Source organism: Fringilla coelebs (assembly GCF_963513975.1).
Source record: "Fringilla coelebs genome assembly, chromosome: 5".
Taxonomy (NCBI): domain Eukaryota; kingdom Metazoa; phylum Chordata; class Aves; order Passeriformes; family Fringillidae; genus Fringilla; species Fringilla coelebs.
Window position 1 is genome coordinate 54756059 of NC_140033.1, and position 21070 is coordinate 54777128.

The window sequence follows — 21070 nt, forward strand, 5'->3', positions numbered from 1 at the left end:
TCATTTGCATCTCCAGAATTACCCAGCTGACAAAAATGCTGCTTCTCAGTTCTGCAAGAGCTCAGTGGAGACATGGCTGCTCTCAAATTCCCATGAGAGATTTTCCCCTCCAGGCTGCCACATATAGCCACAAAAGAAAATTAGATCAACTCTTTTCTGGAGTAATTTCAGTCTCTGCGAGACATACAAAAGCAGGATTACCATTTGACTTTTTTTGAATTTTATTTTTTTTTAAAGAAGGCCTATGAACACAGAACAGTGCAACATGTTACAGAGGAGAGCTGTATGGTTCCCTTAGACCAGTGACAGTGGGTAACAAAAAAGGTGACAATACATTCATGCATCAGCAGAGCCTGACACCCACCAATTCTGGTATTTCTCATAATAAATACCAACCTCCTCACAGGAGAAAGAGGGGAACAAGCAAGGACTACTCAAGAGACATTTGTATTACCCAGAGGAGAGAGACCAGAAGCTTCCAAGAACACAGATGAGATTGTACAGTAAGTGAGCACCAGGTACAGGAACAGCACATCAACCTTCTGGTAAGCCCATAGGTCACCCCCACCAGGAAGTATTATAGAAACAAAAAAAAAAAACCCAACAACAAAACCCACTTAAAAGCCATTTAGAGTAGAAATACTGGACAACTTGGTAATTATTTAGGCTAAGGATTCCACACTGGTGTCTCTGCTCTCTTCCATACCCATATTTAAATTGAAACTGGACAGCCTCAACTCTGCAACTGCAGAGCTAGACACTTAACTGCTCATGCAACTTAGGTTTATTCCACTTGGAAACCTGAGATTTGGCACACATGTTGTAAGCCCTTGAGACTGCACCTCAGAGGCTTTAGGGAAAGAAAGCCCCAAGCCAGCCAGTGAGAAAATCCTGAGCATGCACTAGGCAATGTGCCCTGCCAAGGGCGTGCCAGGTGTCAGGGGACAGTTGTGGCAGCAGACAGGCTGATGTCAGGAAGCACAGCTGGCCCCAAGGCAGAGCCCAGCCTGGCTGCATCAAGCTACCACTGCCTGCACATCACCTATGTGACAGCCAGCCTTTGCCACCCTCGAGGGAGGTGACAGTAAAAGTGTTACAGCAGTGACATTTTCAGAATGTACTCAAGACCTGCTTTCATTCACACACCCCAAGGAAAGAGGAATGACCACACCTTCCCCTGACAGCATTTCCCATTCCCTTCCAACATGGGGCATTGCTATAGGAGTGCTTTGCTGCATTATCCCAAAAACACTTAACCTGTTATGCAACTTCAACTCCTTGCTATGCAACAAACAGTGGGATTAATCAACATAGCAACATCTCCTCTTCCCCACAAACAATACACCTTATTAATAGGCTTTATTAAGTATCAAATTGTCTCCAACATAAATTACAAATTATGTAAGTTTCAAGAAAGTCAGATATTTTATGTACAATGTTTGTCTTGAGTCAGATAAACTTTTATCATTTTAACCTGTAACGGTTACGTTAAAAAGCAGACCTACATCAGTACCAAATAAAGCATTGAAAAGGTAACAAATATATAACTTTTTAGAAATGCTCTCAGAACACAAAAGTTAATGGCAAAGATTTTTATAGTGCAAGAATCTTGGGTTTGCAGCTCTTAGACCATCTCTCTTTCCCTGCGGATGGCACAGCACAGAACCATACTGAATATCATGCCAACAATCTAGAAAGAAAGCATACAGATTAGAAATCAGGAAAGCAAAGCATGCGCTTTTATCAGCATGAGGACAAGCTGCTCTTCTCAGCCCAGAGGTCACATTTATTCTGTATTTTTATACTTTGCCATTCCCCACCCCCCAATCCCTAAAGTTCATTCCCAGGAATCCCATTCACCTCAGTACATGGAAACAGATCACAGAATATGTCAAGTTGGAAGGGACCCACAAGGATCTTCAAGCCCTGGCACAGCAACAGCAGCTATAAACCACTGCCATATCTCCTAAGAAAGCTTTGATCATCTCAGCATGTGCTTTTCTCCAGAGAGGTCAAACACAAGTGCAAGTTTTTTTAGCAGCCCTGTTATTGCAGCCCTCCAGAAGAGCCTGTTGTTATATACATACATACATACATACATACATATATATATATATATATATATGTTGTTATAAAGGAAAGAGAAGAAACCCCAACAGATATCAGGATTAAGATGTGGGCCAGCAACACGACCAATACATCTTCACTCCATATATACACACATCACTGAGAAGATTTCACCACTGCTGAAAGTGCAAGGAGGCAGATCCTAATCCAAAGCAGAAGCAGGAAGGCTTGAGACATCCCAGCCTCTGCACTGCCTCAGGGCCCTGCAGCACACACCCTGATCCTGCTAGGACTTGTCCTCACTGGAATGGCCTTATGAGCTGTGGGGCAGGCCCTGCTCTACAAGACTTCTGCTGTGTATATCCCCTGACCACTCTCTAAATAATCTAGAAACTTACCATCATTATAGCAATGCCAAGGCCAACTGCTCCAATGATGTTGAATTTGGATTTGAAGACATCATCAATGGCATCAGGGCAGGACTGAAATGGAACAGATGGTTCATTAGTGTTTTACACACACAAGGTTCATTTGAAGACTCATCTTTTAAAAGCTGCCTTGATCTGGCCTTTACTGGTCACATCCTCAAAGAGAGCCAGGGATGGTCCTACACAAGAGTTGCTGGAGAAATTTAAATCTACTCTTCAAGTACTTCAGACTTGTTAACAGCACCTTGACTACAGCAGAACTGCCCTCTCAATCTGAACACGCAGTTTATCAGGCTTGGCTTGTTACTAATGGCTGTCAGCACTTCAGATGATGCTCATCCCTTATCAAAAGAGATTTAGAGCCACTCTTGATATTGCTAATTGCTACTGTAATTTTGCAGACACCTCATGAACCCACAGTGCATGGTAATAGCAGGACACCTAGGCTAGGATCCATGCCGGGGGCAGATTCATAGAGGGGCCAGTTAAATGTTCCCAGGACAAAGAATTACCCTTGCAGCTAAAAATAAAATAAAATAGTTCCTTTTCCAGAACAGACACATGCTGGCCAATAAAAAAAACAAGGCACTTTTACAGAGGTATTAATCTTTAAGAGCCTGGTAGCTGGTCAAAGACTCATCCCAGCTTCTGTCCTGCTTGTTCCAGCAGCAAACATCAGTGAGCTGCTGAAAGCTACCTTTTTTTGTTGTTGTTCCTTATTCAGTCTAGAAAGAGACTCAATCTGAGATTAAAGGGATATACTGGTAAGAATGAGTCAGTTCAATTAGTATACCAGCACAGCACTGCTTCTTAGAGGTACACTCCATTGCATTTCTTCGATCTTGTAATCTATCCACTGTTTTTCTACAATTGGGAATGGGCATCACAAGATGAAGTCAATAGATGAAGCTAAAACACACAGCACAATAAAAACAAACAACTGCGTGCAGTCTCAGCTGCCCCCACACACTCCAACTCAGACTGCATTGACAGGACTAAAGATACAGACTGAACAATCTCATATGGGCAGATAGGTGAACTGTCAATTAAATTGAAAAAAACCTAAGTCATTAATTGAATTCCTGCATGGTAAGAACCACAGACGGACTCATACAAACTGTCTTTGAGCATAAAGCAATAGCACAGGATGTTTGTAAGGAAAAATAGGAAGAGGGGTGGTGAAAAACTACAAAAGCTGTTTTCTCCTGTTATTTGTGGTATACAGGCACCTCTGCAGCAGTACTGCAGCAGGGAAACCTGATTCACAGAATTGCCTTCACAGTCACCAACACACCTGAACAGGCTACCAACACCTCACCCCCCTCTCCCTGTCCTTGAAGCTTCAGACTTGCTCCCACCATAAACTCTACTTCTCCCTAACCAGAAGGGAGCTGACAGCTCCCAGCAAGCACTAGGAAGATACAATGAAGAGAGCTCTCAAGGCACTGTGAGGGGGCTTCTTTAGGCAAACGTTTGATCTCCCACTGCCCACCCCAGCAGTGAGTCTGTGACACACAGGCTGCACATTTCCTAAGCAAGGTGAGACTTCTTGCTTGTTCTTTCCACAGTAACAGTGGATTTGTTTTCCACAACCAGCCTGATCACAGACACAGACTAACACACCAGTGTGACATGGGCATTTCCCACAGACTGGGAGGGTTTCCTGAAGCATGCTTCTCACTCTACCCACTGGGCAGAGCTGGTGGTGAATTACATCAAGCTTTACCTTGATAGAGAATGACTCAGACAGTGTCTTTGCTGGACAGGTGTCCATGTACTGCTGCTCCACAGCTCCAGTAAGGCCACAGCAGTTTAGCTACAACAGAAAACACAAAAAGAGACCCAGATTAAATAATGCTTATTTTTGTTCAGTAATCTGGTTTAAAAAAAAAAAAAAGGGAAATAATTTACATTAACTTTTATTACAGACCAAGTCCTGTCAACATGACTGCTATCAACCTAATTTTAACAAGCCTTTATTCAATTAAAGGACAAGGTTCTGAAAGGAAGAGCTAGATCTTTAGGTATACACAAAATCATTTTGGCAACCGCCTGCGTTCCTTATGGACACAAGGCTGAACCCTCACAGAAAAACAAGAAAAAACAAGAAAAACAAGAACTAACTCTAGACACTTCAAAGGGACAAAAAGGCATTCAGGACAAAAAATCCTGAATTCATTTATACTACACAGAAACATCACTGCAATCTTTGGTTTCTTCTAACTTGTAAAAAAATTGTACAGGGCAAGAACAGTGTGAGGAGCAGCTGCATTACTGTCCAGGTTAAGCAGAACCATATACTTACAGTGAACTGAAATGCTTTCAGGGTGTCTCTGGCGCTTGTCTGAGATCTCTTTCTGTAGGTGTCCATGTAGAACTCCTTTAACTCATCAATAATCTAAGGAAAAGCAAAGAGTCGTCTATTAGTGGTGTGTTAGTGTCATACCTTGTATTAATTATGAAAAACTCGCTTTCAGCAAGTCAGTTATCAAAACTCTTGCAGCCTACAACACCCATTTTTCTGCCATGTACAAACAGAGGGTGGACAGATATTTCAGGTGAGAGATAACTGTACACTCACTTTAAGTGCCACACCTCTAAACAGGTAAGACTGTTTCCCCTTCCCAATCTCTGACCTTCTACGAGGAGTGAGAGAATCAACTCTTTGCCCACTGGCTGCCCAAAAATATTCCCTATTCTATTGTACCCCAGTAGTTTCTATACTTCCCCATTGTATAATATAATGAGAGCAGAAAAGCAACCCTGGTCATTAAGCATGTGATTTTGAAACAAGACAATCTTGACTGCTTGGGAGGGAGAGGCCATATCAGTTATGCTTCAAGTGGAGATACACTCAGCTGTCAGCTGACCCAGCTCTCTCTGGAAGTGGTAAAGACTCCCAGCCAGCCTGCTTCACCTCACAACTCAGTCAGGTACTCTCTGGAGGGCACCTCCAGCAGGCAACAGCCTCTTGGACTCTGGCTTCCCTGCTACAGTCTTGTATTTAAATGTTAGTTAGATTTTTTGTGTTGTTTTGCTTGGATCAGCCTTTTTCCCTCCACCCCAAATTCCCTGGGTAATAAGGATTTTTTGACTTGTACTGGTATAGATGTCAGCAGATTGCTGACTGTGGGCACATTCATAGAATCATGGAGTGTTTGGGGTCAGAAAGGAGCTTTCAAAATCACCTAAATCCTGCCCCTCTGCCATAGGCAGGGACACCTTCCACTAGACCAAGCTGCTCAGAACCCGATCCAACCTGGCCTTGGACACTTCCAGGGACGGAGTAGCCACGGATTCTCTGGGAAACCTGTTCCAGCATCTCACCACTCCTAACTTTTAAGAGCAACCTACCTTTTCTTTATTTGAAAATCCCCAGATGCCGGCTGCAATTTCAAGGGCAAAAATCACAAAAAGGAAGAAGAAGAACTAGAAAAGAAAGACCATGTTATTCACGAAGGCCAGAGCACCACAAACCAGCATCACACACGTACACTGCAAATTTGTCCAGACTTGTGGGAGCTGTCACACAACCAGGTTGCAGTTGGAGGTTTGAGACATTAATAACACCAGGAAAAAGGAGACTGGGTCAGCACTTCTTCCCAGGAGTGTTGGAAAGTCTGGCAGTGCTCTCCAAGCACCAGTCCTGCTTTTTGATCAGTGTTAATTAAGGCAAATCATCTGTTAACTCCAACTTTGAAGCTAAGTCATTCAGACACATCACAACAGCTGGCAACAATTCTATACTCTGGTTTGTCACTCCTGCTGCTTTAGGAGTCATTACTTAATTCCTAGCTTGCCACCAACTCCCAGAGAACTAATGGTCATTTTGTTGTATATCCCACAAAACACAAATGAAGGTGTCCTGTCTCTCACTGACTACCAGACCCAAAACACCACTATCATTTACGAGCACTTTAGAGAGATACTCAGAAAGGGCTAGAGGGATAATTTTGCAACAAATACTTGAATTTAGATTCTTCCGTGACACAGAAGGGGAATTGTTCTCCCACTAGCTATAGATGCTGTATTGCACTAAATAGTTTATCTAGCTGTTGTTTTTGCACTGGGTGTTTGGAAATTTGCACTGATCACATGGTTTGTCCCATTCCCCCCCGACCCACACCCCCCAAAAGCCTGGGTGGTAATGGTTTGTTCCAGGTTTACTCCTCCTCTCACCCCTTCCTCACTTGTGTCCCATTGGCTATGGCTCCCTTCCCCTAAGCTTAAAATCTCCGGGGAGGAGACCCCCAAGTCTCTTTTTTCCCCAGGACATCACCTGCATCCTGAAGTGACTCCTATCAAGGAATAAAATAAGACTTTGGTCCCGAGGAGAAGAGCGCCTCTAGTCTTTTACTTTTGTCCTTGTAAAGGCTGTGAGGGGCCAAGAGTCCAGAGCTAGTCGGATCAGACCTGAACACCCTGGGAGATCAGCCTTTACATATAGTGGCTGACTTTCATTAACTGAGTCTTCTGGTTATTTGGATGAGTAGTTTTGCAAGTGTACAGATGTGCACTAACCCAGTAAGTGCTACTGCTCACCCCCATTTTGAAAACAATGAGGTTGCTCTCCAGTAATTGGCTTGCAGAGCAGTTGTCAAGTAGAAGAGCTCATCCTGGGATAATGAACAGTAGAGCCTTGTTGTTTCAAGCACCAAATACCACAGTTCTGGTCTCAGAGATTAAAGATTGCACTACCTTCAGAGTCCAGGATGAACTGTCTAGCAATGATAGCACTGCTCAATATTTTAGTTCTGTGCTCACAATACTCCCAGCCTTGACACTTCAGTGTATGTCAGACACATCCAGCCTCTTGATATCATCCTCTGTTCAAATGCAGCAGGGCATCTGGATTTCAGGCCAGAGATGAGAACTATATTTAACATTTCAGCATTATGTAGGTGACCATGACTTTAAACACACTGATTGTTCTAGGTCCACAATCTGCTGCCCTTGAATTACACAGTAGTATTTTCCTTCCTTTCTCATCATGCGGCTCAAAAATTTAAGCATTACCCTGAGCACTTACCAGGCCAAGCATACACTGAGATTCCTGTGATGCACCACAGCACCCCAAGAAACCAACCAGCATCATAAGGGCACCAGCTCCAATAAGGATGTAAACACCTAGGGAAGAGGAAAACAAAGGTGTGCAGGTCATTGAGACCTCAGCAGCAAGGTATGAAATTAATTGCTCCACAAATAGCATTGGTAGCTTTTGTCAAGATTTAAGTTTCTTTACTGAGGTGTTTCAAGTTTAAAAAAAAAAAAAAAGGTTGTGCTGAATTTTCAAAGCAAATGCATCTGAAAAACTGATACATAAAACCTTCAGTTTGACACAGTTTGACACCCATACTGCAGTTTCACAAGCTTTAAAAAATAGTCAAGATACAGCCTGTAAGACACTTTTTACAACAGGCTCAGAGCCAAGAGTTATTAACCTCTCCTCAGGTGAAGATAGAAACAACTGGAATTGTGATTTATCAACAACTGCAAAGTCTTGAAGCAGATGCTTCTTCAGATTATTAAAAGTGTCAGAGCTTGTAAACTATTCTGCCCAGAAATAAGGTAGTGAGTATGTTGAAGCAGAAAGAGCAAACATTTCTGAGGTAAAAGGCTCTGTTTACACCAAATCCTCTGGCTCCTGAATTTGGGAACAACCAGCCTAATCATCATAGCTGTGAGCTGGAGACAGCAGCAAGGTGTGGTGAGCAAGACAACTCCCAGAGGATGACAAAGAATATTGCAGGGGTGGTGAAGCATCAAAGAACCAGCACAAAGCACGTGGAACAAGCAAGACAGTTCTATCAATGGGGACATAAGAACAGTTCAATACTAATTAAAGGGAGCTAGATGTAAGCTTTTGCAAAGTATATATTCTAGATGGAAACCAATAAGATTAGCTGCCAAAATAAACAACTCCTTGATGCAGCATTTGTAAGGGATTAAGCCTGACGTTTCCTATCAGGAGGAAATTCCAATATGGACTTTTTAATCTCAACTGAACCTTTTTCCATTCTGAAAAAGAAGAAAAAAAAAAAAAAAAGAGTCCGTCAGTACCACAGTACCACTTATTCCAGACTGAGTTGCACAGAAAGCTTTTGAGGTAACTTGCTTTGTAACTTACTGCAGTCAGTAACTACTCTACTCCCAGAAAAGTCTGTTAAAGCAGAAATTATGTTAAAGCAGCTTCCTATTGAGCTTCTTGTTAAAACTCAGTTAAACCTACAGAGATATCAAGCAGGTTCCACTGGCTGCATCCAGCCAGTAGCTTAAGCATCACACCATAAACCTTTCATGTTTTAGGAGATGAAAGAGTTGTTTTAGACTACCCAAAATAAGACTTGTTAAATATTCAGCTTAACAACCAAGTTTAGATTTCTCTTCTTTTTCTGAGATCCCCTTAGAAACATCTGGGAATCTTCCTGGCAGCTCCAAGAACCCCCCAGTTTGCTAAGATGCCATCATATCAAGGGTAAACCACAAATTTTCTCACCAATAACCTGCCTGCATGCCTGCAGCTTCTTCATGAAGTCCCATGAGCATCTCAACATTCCCAACTATGGCCTCTACACCATTCCTAACAGTATTCCCTGCAGGCACAGGCCACCCCAGGACTAAGAGACTGCAACATAAATTGCACCTCCTTGCAAGTGACCCTTCAGACACCAGCCTGGGAGTTGTCACAGTAGAGTAGCCAAAGACAGGAGCCAGTTTTTTGGCAAAAGAAAGATGAAGCTATCCTTTAAAGACTGCCTAATTCCAACCCCCTGTTATGGGCAGGGACACCTGCTATCCCAGGTTGCTCAGAGTCTCATCCAACCTGGCCCTGGGCACTTCCAGGGATGGGGCAGCCACAGCTGCTCCAGGCACCCTGTGCCAGGGCCTCAGCACCCTCACAGGGAAGAATTCCTTCCTGATATCCAACCTAAACTTGCTCTCTGTCACTGTGAAGAGATTCCCCCTTGTCCTGTCACTTCAGGCTCTTGTCAAGAGTCTCTTTCCATCTTGCCTGTGGGCTCCCTTCAGGGACTGAAAGGCCACAGTGAGGTTACCCCCAAAGCCTTCTGTTCCCCAGGCTGACCAATCCCAATTCCCTCAGCCTTTCCTCATAGCAGAGGTGCTCCAAGGGTCTGAGCACCTAGAGGTGACAATAACCAAATTATGTGTGTTCCCCTGCCCCAGCTTAAAAGTGACTGTAGAGATCAAAATCAAAGTTCAGATAAAATCCAGTTCATTTAGGAATTCCTATGACATTACCAAACTAAAAATGTGCATGTCCCCTAATTAATGACGTTACAAACACCTTCCACATGGTCTAGCTAAAGCTACATTAATCCATGCTGGCTGGAATAATTCTCATATGTACCAAGATATTAGTGCATTCAGTTCAGGGTGAATTAGGAGATGTGGGGCTTTAACAGTTAGCCAACAGTGCATGTGCTCCTTCTGAGAGATGAGGCAACAGAGTTGTGTTTTGGGTAGCTCAGGTTGGTCACTCTGGAGAAAAAATATTAATTACTCAGTTCAGTGTGAAACTTTGCTGACACATAGGGTGATGAGCATAGGATGAAGAAACATCCTCTGTGTCCTCCAGGAGCCTCTGGGATTACAAAGTGTTTACTGAGAGCAACAGAGACAAACTACTGTGGGGAAAAAGGCTGAAGAGCGAAGAAACCACTCACATGGCAGCACTGCTGTCTGCACAAGAGCTCACAGGGGAAGCTGCTCCCAACACCAGCCAGGGGAAGCTGTTCTTGGGGTGTTTAGGGCTGTTTTGCCTTTTTACCCTTTAAGAAAGGCCAAAGTTTCTGAGCAGCCTGGAAATCAGGGCACAAAAGTATGACCTATCCCCTAAGTGATGCTTCAGCTCACCTGTGTAAAACTTTGTGTCAGATTCCAGTTCAAGGATGCTTTTGGTCTGTGAATCAAAGTGAAGCCATAGTCCAACTGCAAGCACTGCTGTCCCTGCAAGCTGTAAGAAAAAGGAAGGCTTGTTAAATGATACCAACTAATCCACCCAGCCTTGCATTAGTAACAAAATCAGAAGCAAACAAAGGATACAGCTTTTATTTAAAGAGGTGGTGACAAAGGACAAGCATAAAAGGATGGGGATACCAACACATGAACAAAGTCCCAGACATGAGGCACCCTGTTGACAGAGGCATTTACATAACATAAACTCCAATGGCACAGGAGAACAACACCATTCTTGTTCCTTTCTGAAAATATCCACAGTTTAGCCAAATGTCAGTATTTCCACTGATCCTTCCATGCATTGTTTTATTTTGGGGGGATGCAGACATTGCATGGCATAGTGACCTTAAAGCTGCATACTGAAGAGCAAGTGTATCACAAGGAAAAGCGCCTTGTAAGGCCAGCTGAAGTTTTAGTGTATTAAACAGACTGCTGAGAGTTCAGTCTATCATGGAAGGGAGTTCAAGAAGAGTGCCATTCTTGCCAAACATGATAAAACCAACCCATTAAGTAGCCACACTGACAGGAATAAGAAAATACCAGCTGCAGCAGTAGAACGTTGCTGATCTGGAGCAATGCAATAGAATTTTAGGTAATATTTAGTTTTATTTCTTTATAATCTCTGCCTGTATGCCTCCAGGTTCCTCTTAACATTGGTGTCTGTATTTGCAGCAAGTCACTTTGTGTATAAATTAGCCTCTGGATGAAACATCTAGCAAAAGCCACAGGAAGTATTGCAAGAAAGAGGAAATTGCACTCTGGTAAGGCCAATGGCAACAGTTTGCTTAGAAGAGACTGAATCCTCCTTTAAAAAGAAAAAAAAAGGGTTTTCTTGAATGTAAAAAAATGAAGAAACCAGGACAAAGTATAAAGCTGGAGTGTGCTTCTCAGCTCTTCCTTTGAAGACCATTTAACTATTAAAAAAAGCTCTACAAAAGTGAGATGAGGACAGAAATCCCAAACATTGTAGCAGACATTAAAAATTTAAATTTAAGAGTGAGCAATAAGTTCATGAAGTCTGGTGCTTTGGTCAGGCAAAGCACACATGAAAAGCAAAAATAAAAACAAGGCCTGACCTCAATAAGAAGGTCCTTGAAGAAAGAAACAACATTGTTGATTTACCTCTAAGAAACTGGGAATTGTTTAATAATGGCAATTTTTAGTGGGAATAGGGGCAGCGTTCCCTTGGCGAGCACCCAAGGATACAACACCACGTTCACACCAAGCCCACCTGAGAGGTGTGAGCCCAAAAGCCCCTTCTCCCTGCTGTGGAAGAGTTCCTGCTCACAGACAGCCCCAGCTTTCCTAAACCAGCTTTTCTTGTATGGCAGGAGCCTGAATGCCAGGCCTGCCTCCAAGAGGAGCTGCAAGGCTGTAGCTGGGAAAACAGATCAAGTGACACACAACCCAAAGAGCCAAACCCACCTGGAGGATTCCAGAGCTCACCAAAAGGCCTTTGTTGGTGTTTCTGGTGCTTACGCCCAAGGCACACCTGCACACACCTCCTGCTTGCCTTGCTAGGGCTACCCTGACAGTATGATTAAGTTATGCTGGAGCACCTTGGTACGACACAGAATGTCACAATAGCATCATTATTTCAATTTCTTGTGCTGCACCCCGAGGGGAGGGAGAGGAGCAAAGGGGAGCTGACAGAGAGAAGGTTTGCTACTCTACCTGCTCTCCTGACTGCAGCATCACTTAAAAAAAGCCTTTGCCACCTCATCTCACCCCAGTGCTTCAGTTCAAACATCAGAAAGGCTTAGTGATGGAAAAAACTCTGCTTTGAGACTGCTGTTAAGTCACCTAGTATTTAATAACACTCTGCTTGAGCCTCCCTTTCCTGGTCGTCTAGCAGTCGTCATCTTTTATAGCTGATCCGGATCCCCATCATTAGAAGAAGCCTAGAGCCTCTGCTGGTTTTGCCAGGAACTCACAAATTGTGAAGCCACAAGCCTGAACACCCAGCTCTTCTCACCTACCAAATTTATTTACAGCTTGACAAGTTCCAGTGCTTGAATAGAGAGCTCTGCAAATGGAACAGGGCACAGAAAAGGACTGTAAAACTAGAGAAACTCTTAAGCCATACTGTAACCTTGCAGAAAATCTTAACATTCCAAGCAAAGGAGAAGGCTCAGTTAATGCCCTCCAGAAACAAACTGGTCTGTTCACATTGGGCAGAGATGATACACTTATTATAGCTCCTTTCAAAACAAAAATTTAACTCTTCCCCACCACCACACAGAGGTACATGGCATGTTTTCTCCTTGGAAAAGCAGTCACTCTGTGGGAAAGATTAAGAAGGTGCCAGGGAGACAAGAGACTTACAGGATCACAGAACAATGATAACACTTCATGCCAGTGAACTGCTGCACAGCCCTAAAAAAAGGGGTAGAATTAAACACTGATAATTCTCTGCGTGGTGAATTAGAAATAAAAGGCAGCTCCTTCATGCAAGAATAAGAGACCTTCTGTCTGAGTTTATTAAGGAAACCAGACTTATGTTCTCAGTTTGTGCTCTTCCTATCCAGACTGACCACTGAACTAAAAAAAGGCAGTTTTAAAGCAGAAGGCAAGAAACTTGAAGCCTCAAGTTTCCATCAAAACAAGGGAGAAAGGAGGACACAGCAACACCAGCCTCTGAGGAAGAGAAAAGCACAGCGCCACGGGCATTTGCCAGCACCTCTGGCCAGTGTGGCACACTAGAAGCTGAGGCACTGTCACCTCCCTGCTCACCCACACTATGCTAGCAGGATGGGATCTGTGCTGGGCTGGTTTGGGAGCTGTTTTTCCTTCCTGGGAAAGGGGTGCAAGGCCCCCAACCTCGGCTGCGCGGAAGCAGATCACCAGATAACCTAATTGTTGGGTTTTTGTTTGGTAATCCAAGGGGATTCTCCATCTCATAGACCTGTTTTGTCACAGGAATTGAGCTGCATTTCTAAGAAGCTCTATCCTGCGCTGAAAGAGAAATTTAGCCAGAAAAGAACAACACTGTATTCCTGAAAGTAATCCATTTTGTCTGGTTTCACACAGACAAAGAAGAGAATGGGTCTGCATGCTTATCAAACAGGTAAGTAGTATGTTTCTGTAGTGACAAGTACAGAAAAAAGACCTCAGAAAACAGGGTAGGGTTATTTTTCCCAATCTGGCCAAAACATGAAGTTAAAGAGATACTGCTCACTCGCTGTTTTGGAGAAGTTTGTGGCAGTGATTTTCCAGTAACAGCATGTCCTGGCACAATTACACTACTGACTTCCCTGCGCCAGCAAAACAAGCTTCCTTGTTTTCCCCAACCACTACTCCCAGCTCATTCCAGCACTGCTTCGATGTTCCACGGCTGTAACAATGATAAAACTACCTGGCCACTCCTCTCCTAGTGCTCTAAAGGCTTCTCAGGTTGTGTTTTTTTTTTTCCCATTACATGCAAACACACCCCTTTTGCCCCTAAAGCTCACTCCCGCATACAGCTTTCTGCCTGTTCCAACAGGAAAAACAGCTTTTTTGGTCTATCTTCCTTTCTGACATAGCCCTGCATGTTCCCTAGTGAGCCTCCTGTGCAGGACTTCCCTCCTCTCACCCAACCCATGGCCCTTGCACTGAAAAAAAAAGTAAAAAAAAAAAAAAAGTGAAAAAAAGTGGGTTTTCCCATTTTGACACCTTTAGGCCAAGTTTACATACAACCTCGACTAAGCTCATGGCACTACCTCAGCAGAAGGTAAGTCATTATGCAAAAATAAAGAAGTCAGTCAAAAGTAAATAGTACTTTCAGTGTTGTCAGCTAAGTATGGTATCTAACAGAACACTTTTTCTTGAAGTAAGAAGGTATATCAGGCTCAACACTACTGTTCCATATATTGGTTTACACCAGGCTGTGACAGGAAGACATCAAAAAGTCACCATCTTCATCCCATAAACACTTGAACTTTTAGCTAAAAATCTGACTGCATAAGAATTTACTTCTATAAATTCTTGTTTTAGACTGAACTAAAAAAGCCAGGACCAGATCTATAACGTTGCAAAGCACGGGCAAAGAAATTGAGAACATTATGAGTAGTAATGAACTGTTTCTGTCCTTTTACTGGCTGATACTCTATAAATAAAACTCCATAAACACTAGCTACAAGTGAGGCTCAACATCACTCTAAACCCTCAATTACAGAATTGGTGTTATCCACAACAGCACAGGTTTTCAGTGTTTTGAAACAGCTTCCCTAACACTTGTGCTATGTGGACTTGCAGTTATACAAGAAACTGCAGCTATTTTCAAACTAGTTTGGAAAATAGTGGATTGGAAATGAAGTATTTTCTTTCTGCTTAGCTACTTTCAAGAATGTTGTGGCCTATGTTAATGCCACAGCACCTTTTGCAATAAAATGGTGCTCCAGTACAGTAGGAGCAGCATTACAAAATTCCTGAACCACTGCCAAGACTAGTGCCCATTTCAGACAAGTTCCTTTTCAGAAGCCAATCAACTTATATTTGCAATTAGAATTGCAAATAGGAGCCAGGACGACTGGAACTCTGAGTAGCTTCACATCGGATGTCTCAAGGCAACATACTCCAAACTCCATTCCTGACTCGACAGAACTTACTGGAGTCAATATACACTGAGCTGGAGCCCAAGCAGCATTAGATTCTCACACTGTAGCCAGCAACTGCATCAGTTCATAACAGAAACAAAAGCAACTAATTTCTGGGTTTTTCATATGCACCTGCATATATACACACTAACAGACACATGTATATTTGCCTGCCCATCCTGCAAGTCCCCTGCTGGAGGAGGAAAGACCCTCTGAATTGCTATTCTTGGTGCACAAAAGCAGCTGAGATTATGGCTCAGAACAAAGTCACAGGTATCTTTGAACTACAGAAAGAAAAGGGCTCTCCAGGCCTAATTCTGCTCATCTTACTTTAGCAGGCACTACCACACAAAAATGCATTTATTCATAAAACACATGGCATTCTGGAGAGTGGGAAGTCAGGACAAGAGAGCTGCCCATTAGTGGAAAGGAGCAAGAAAATGACTGCTCAAAACTTCAGCATGAACTTTGCCCTGTGCTTCAGCACTTCCTTGCCTAAAATACATTAAACTATAAATATTAGCAGCAGATGTCTTCATATTCCACAAAATCTACAAGGGGAAACCTCAGCATTGAAGTTTAACAACGCAAGGCCTTGCTTTTGTTCAGCAGTAGGAGGCCAGTGGGAGAACAGGCAGGCACTTGCCTGGTGTGATCCAAGTTCCTCAGAAGCCCACAGTTTTCCTATGAAAAGACTTCATCACCAGGACCAACAAGCCTGAGCAAACCCAGGGAGTTAAAGGAGCACAGCTAAAGGCAGTCACACATTACACATCTCAAGGCAATTCAGCATTGCTCACACTAAGGTTGGTCCAAGGCAACTTTGCTAAGACCATTCCCACTGCTCAGGTTTAAGGAACAAAATGTGTTGTTTCTATTGACTTCTTGCCAAGATCAAGCCAGCCTGGTGGAAAAAAAAAATTAGTCCTGTATCAGGCTTGACACATTCCTCCCACACCCCAAAACAGCCCCAAACTTGTATTCATAGAAAGCAGACTGTCAGGGATGCCAGGGCCAGCACTGGCCATACCAAGACAGTAGAGCTGTTTGCAAACCTGTGTGGGAGAACATCAGCCCCAGTAAGGACAGCACAACAGGAGCAAGGAGCCTGGTGCCTGCTGCCACACTCCATCCCAAGAGAAAACACAGCAATCCCAAATTCCAACACCTCAGAGAGGGGAATGAACCCCAAAACTTACAAATCCATGCTTAACTGGACTTGGTGCAAACATCCAAAGGTGTCCCCTTCCTTCCATTTAGGCCACAACACTGAAGCCCCAAAAGTTTAAGATAATACCGTGTTAGTGCCTAGACTTCCCTGCTGGAGAAAGGCCATCAGATGAATCAAGCACAAGATCCTCAGGTAGGGTTAAGAGAACAGGACAGAAGGTAGCATTTCCCAGGACCAACCTCCTGGGCTACATGTCAAGCACTTAGAGATCGTGCCAAGACACAGCACCTTGAGAGAGGAAAAATTAACAAGAGGCTGCTGAATTCCATGTTAGCAGGTTGGACTAGATTATCTTAACGGTCCTTTCCAACCTAATTAGCCAGGTATCCCTTGACCAACCTATTCCTCAACATCTGCTAAGGAGACAGTATCACCACTTCCTCTTTCAATACAGTCAGGCCCTACCTACTGCCTGGACAATCATGATTCTAAGGATCTCTAGCCCATTTCCATGCTGCAGATAGAGTTGCTGATGGCAGAAACCCTCCCCTTTCTCTCCCAAACATTACCAAGTTCCACTATAATCCTCTGAAGAGAGGCAGATGACCAGAACAGCCTGCAGCACTGTGGGACACCAGCATGCCATGGATTTGGGAGTTTTACACACCATATTCCATCTTCTCTCAGTCCTTCATTTCTGAAGCTGGTTTTGCTCTGTTGACACTGAGCACTCACCTGGTGCTTTTGTAAAGCCATCATGGATTCTTTTCTCCCAAGGCTTCACTGGTCCATGGCAGCAAGCTGCCCCGAATCATTTAGTTCCTATCTCCAGGCAGCTTCCTGCTGGGGTCTCCCATGGGAATTACCTGATACCTGCCTTTGGCAAGAATCTCACCCTGCTGTGTCACACACCCTGCTGTGTCAGCAGGCAGCCATCACCTCTATCACCCTGGACACTGGGTGCCAGCCAGCACCCCAGCAGTACTCCCTGTGCTCCTCCAGATGAGATGGGCCTATACTGAGTTCGTACCAGCACCACTACTTCTCTCTGCAACAGCAGAGCTGCATCTCACCACAGCCCTGCCTCCACTCCAACAGTCATCTTATTCTTGCCAGGATCTTACTCCAGGACTGCCTGGTTTTTACAAGAGACCCGAGATTTCCAGGGGACATTGAACAAGTGAATCAACACCAACCAGTCCTTGCTTTCTCCAACATTCAGGCTTTTACAGGCTCTAAGGCAGCAGCTTCATGAAGTCTGACTTCCCCTTGCAGTAGCCAATGTTCCTCCTATACATGTACACCAGCTTTTAAAGAATCTTCTCCTTGGCTCTTTCCAGATACTCCATATGTGCTACTCTCTGAGTATCCCAGACTACGATAAAGCAAAAACACAGCCTCCAATTTGCTGCATTCCAGCCCTCCAGCACAGAGAAGGGATGGTGAGCAGGGGGAGTTACCTAATCACAATTCACTTAAGAGTTCTGAAGTGTTTTGTGACCTTGGAGAATTGTTAATCAAACATTTGCTGCTCCTCCTGTTTCGCCTCCTTTGTACCAAGAGGTCAGTTCAAGCCTGTGCAGAATTCAGAATCAAAGACAGGTTACAGCACAGAACTCTACTAAGGTCTTCCCCAGTAAAATAAAGTCCTGCTGAACATAGCTCCCAAAACTTTTATACCTGGAGCTATTACTGCCTGGAAGAACTCCCTGAGAAACTTTTCATCATGTGTCTGAAGAGGGGTATGTTACTTGGGTTTGCTTTTGCAAATTACTCCTAAAGCTTTCCTTTGGCTAATGTTACTGTTATTTTATTAGGCTCACCAGCATTTATGAACCTTTATCGCCTTCCTTTGGATACAGCTTCAACTTTCAGGTTTCTCTTTTTATTTCAGTAACTTCCCTTACGAAGCTGTATGAGCCTCTCTGCTTCCTCTTACCTTTGTTCAAGCCTCGATGGAAGCAAAGACATTCCACGTAACGTGGCATCCATAGTCATCTGCAGGTTTGGTGCAGACCTGAAATTCCTGACCTATCCTTTTGAGGGAACTTATTTAAAAAAAAAAAAGGTACAGAATCACACTTGCGCACAGCAAGTTTTGTCAACATACTTCCATTACTTCACAGACTTTTCACATCTGCAAACCCTTAAAAAAACCAATAAAGACTTTTTTCTTATTAGGGTGGTTCTTGCCTTTTATTGCTGGCAGACCCAGAACACCTTTCTTTTTATGCTCAGTGTGGAATAACCCAAGATACAGCTACTTTATTTCTCCATAAAGGACACAAGGTTTGCCCCCTAAATGCCCCTCCAACTGTTTTCAGCAGGCCACAATGACATGTGGTGGTCCCCATGAGCCAAGGACCACTCCAGCTGGTCAAACACACACACTTATCTCTGGCTGAGCCAAGCTGCTTGCATTTCACTGCATCTTGGGGCCTCCAGACACTTACTGAGATCTCCAAGATGCATTTATTTATCTCCCTTTAATTCTTTTTTCTTCCTCTTCTCTTTCCCACATCCTAGCTCCATACTGCCAGCGTCAAGAAGCCAACTTGAAAAGCCATCATCTCTCAGCTCCTCTGGGCAGTACCACCACTCTTCTATCCATTCTGTCACCAGTACAATTCTCTATTCACGAGCACCCCTAAAGACAGGAGTAAAGCCTCAGCACTTTATTACCATGACACTCCCAAGCAATAGGTACATCCCGAGCCAAACAAAACTCCTCTCCCTATTCGTAGCCTATCCCCAGACAACAAGGTGGTGAAGCTCAGGTTAAGAGCTTCTTTGAGGCAATGCCGTTGTCACAAGAATTTTTGTCTCAAAATATTCTGCAGAAAGTCTGCAGCTTTGAAATAAACAAACAAAACAAGCACAAGGCAAACCATGAGTATTTCAGTCTCTTTAAACAAGTTTAGAAACTCACTGACTGTAACTTTCAGGCAGTGCTTTATTAGGCTTTTCCTTCTGATCACCTCTAACCCCGCAAATGCCCCAGCCTTGCTCACGGTCCGGCGGGTCCGGGGTGGCAACATAGCTTTCCTGGGTCAAGTTCTGCGCAACGTCCCTCAACTACAGCCCGGCTGTATATTCTCAACTCTGCTGCAACCCATTTAGACATCGAGACATCCCAAGCACTTTACTCATTAACATGGCAACTTCGCTCGTCCCACGGGAAGTGCTGCGACTGACTCCAGACGCGGCTTCTTCCCGCAGCTCCAACTTCATTCGGCCACATCACAGCCACACACGCACTTCTCCACCGTGGCAAACACCCCAGAGAACACCCAGCTTTTTGAACCATACCCTTTGCTCCTATCCATCACGCATACAAACAGCTCCCATAGAACTTTTCCATGCAAGAGCCAGCGCTAAATCCAGGTGCCCACGCCCCGAGTGCTTGAGGATAGCCCCAACCTCTGGGCTCAGCCATGCTTTCTCATGCTGCCCAGCCAGCAAGGCGTAGTAGGCACAGGAAGCACACCGGAGACGCAATCTCAAGAGGCGCCGGTCTGCTCCGAGAGATTAAACCAGAAGGGAACCCACAGCTCCTACCAACACGAGGAGTTCACACACACGACAACCACAGGCTTGCGAGGAACCGACTCACCCCGGGCACAGCCCCGGCACCGGGAAAGCCAGCAGGGAGCCCGACGTGCACACAGAGTTTTATGGCGAGGATTGCGTGAAGTGCTGGAGGATGCTCAGTGGGGGCGGGCTATCCACAAACCCAGCATCCCCTCCCAGCCTGACGATAAAACCCCAAAAACGTGAAAAATAAAGCAGTGAGCACCCGGGAACACGGCCCTCTCCTTCCGGGGGGCAGCAAGTGGAGAAAGCAGCCAAAACCACACATGAGAAAAGCAAACAAAGCGCGGGTCCCGGCGCTTCGCCTCCCCTCCATCCCCGTCCCGCGGGCTGCCCGCCAGGCAGCGCGGGGCACACAGCCCAGAGCGCCTCACCCAGAAAATGAAGTTGAAGCCGAAGAGCAGGTACTTGATGCACTTGGTACCCCCTTTGACGGGCATGGTGGCGGCTGCAGACACGGCGACCAGGCTTCCGCACTCCAACGCCGCTCCTTAAATGCGGCCCTGCCCTGGTGCCTCGGGGACTCCCCCGCCCGCCCCGGGGCCGCCCCCGGCCGCGCCCCGCACCTGCGGCCGCCCCGCTCCGCCCCAGGCCGGGCGGGCTCCCAGCGCTCCGGCAGCGCCACACGGGGACGGGCGCGGCCATCGTTGGGGCTCGGAGCGTCCCGACATGAGGGGACAGCACGGGGAACGCCAGAATCCTGCTACCGGCCCTGCACGGCGCCGCCTCAGCATTCCCACCCTGCTCCTGGAGCGTTGTCCAAACGCTCCTGGAGCTCTGGTAGGGTTGGGGTTGTGACTGCTTCCCTGGAAAGCCTGTTCCGTGCCCGACCACCCTCTGGGTGAAAAACTTCGTCCTAATATCTAATAAACCCCCCCACCCCAACCCGACCTTCTCTTGCATACATCTCAGAATCCTTAGGATTGGAAGGGACCTCTGGAAATCATCCCGTCCAAACCCCCTGCCAAGGCAGGGTCACCAAGAGCGGGTGACGCAGGAATGTTTCCAGATGGGTTTGGAATGTCTCCAGAGAAAGAAAGAGAATCCACACAACCTCCCTGGGCAGCCTGTTGCAGTCCTCTGCCATCCTTAGCGTATAGAAATTCTTCCTCGTGTTGTGGTGAAACTTCTTGTTTTGGTTTATGGCCTTTGCTCCCTGTCCTGTCACTGGGCACCACAGAAGAGAGTCTGGCACCGTCCTCTTGACACCTGCTTTGAGATGTTTATATGCATCAATGAGATCCCCTTTCTGACTCCTC

The 21070-nt window shown here is 45.0% G+C and overlaps 1 protein-coding gene across 1 annotated transcript; it reads right to left on the reverse strand.

Moving 5' to 3' along the window:
• Window positions 1-209: 209 nt before the first annotated feature.
• Window positions 210-20319, reverse strand: CD9 (CD9 molecule). Its single transcript, XM_084205830.1, has 8 exons — window positions 20186-20319; window positions 10371-10470; window positions 7525-7622; window positions 5850-5924; window positions 4801-4893; window positions 4222-4311; window positions 2466-2549; window positions 210-1690 (listed from the first exon to the last, which is right to left on the reverse strand). The coding sequence occupies exons 1-8, from the start codon at window positions 20249-20251 to the stop codon at window positions 1625-1627; spliced, it is 672 nt and encodes a 223-aa protein (XP_084061956.1). The 5' UTR covers window positions 20252-20319; the 3' UTR covers window positions 210-1624.
• Window positions 20320-21070: the final 751 nt, after the last annotated feature.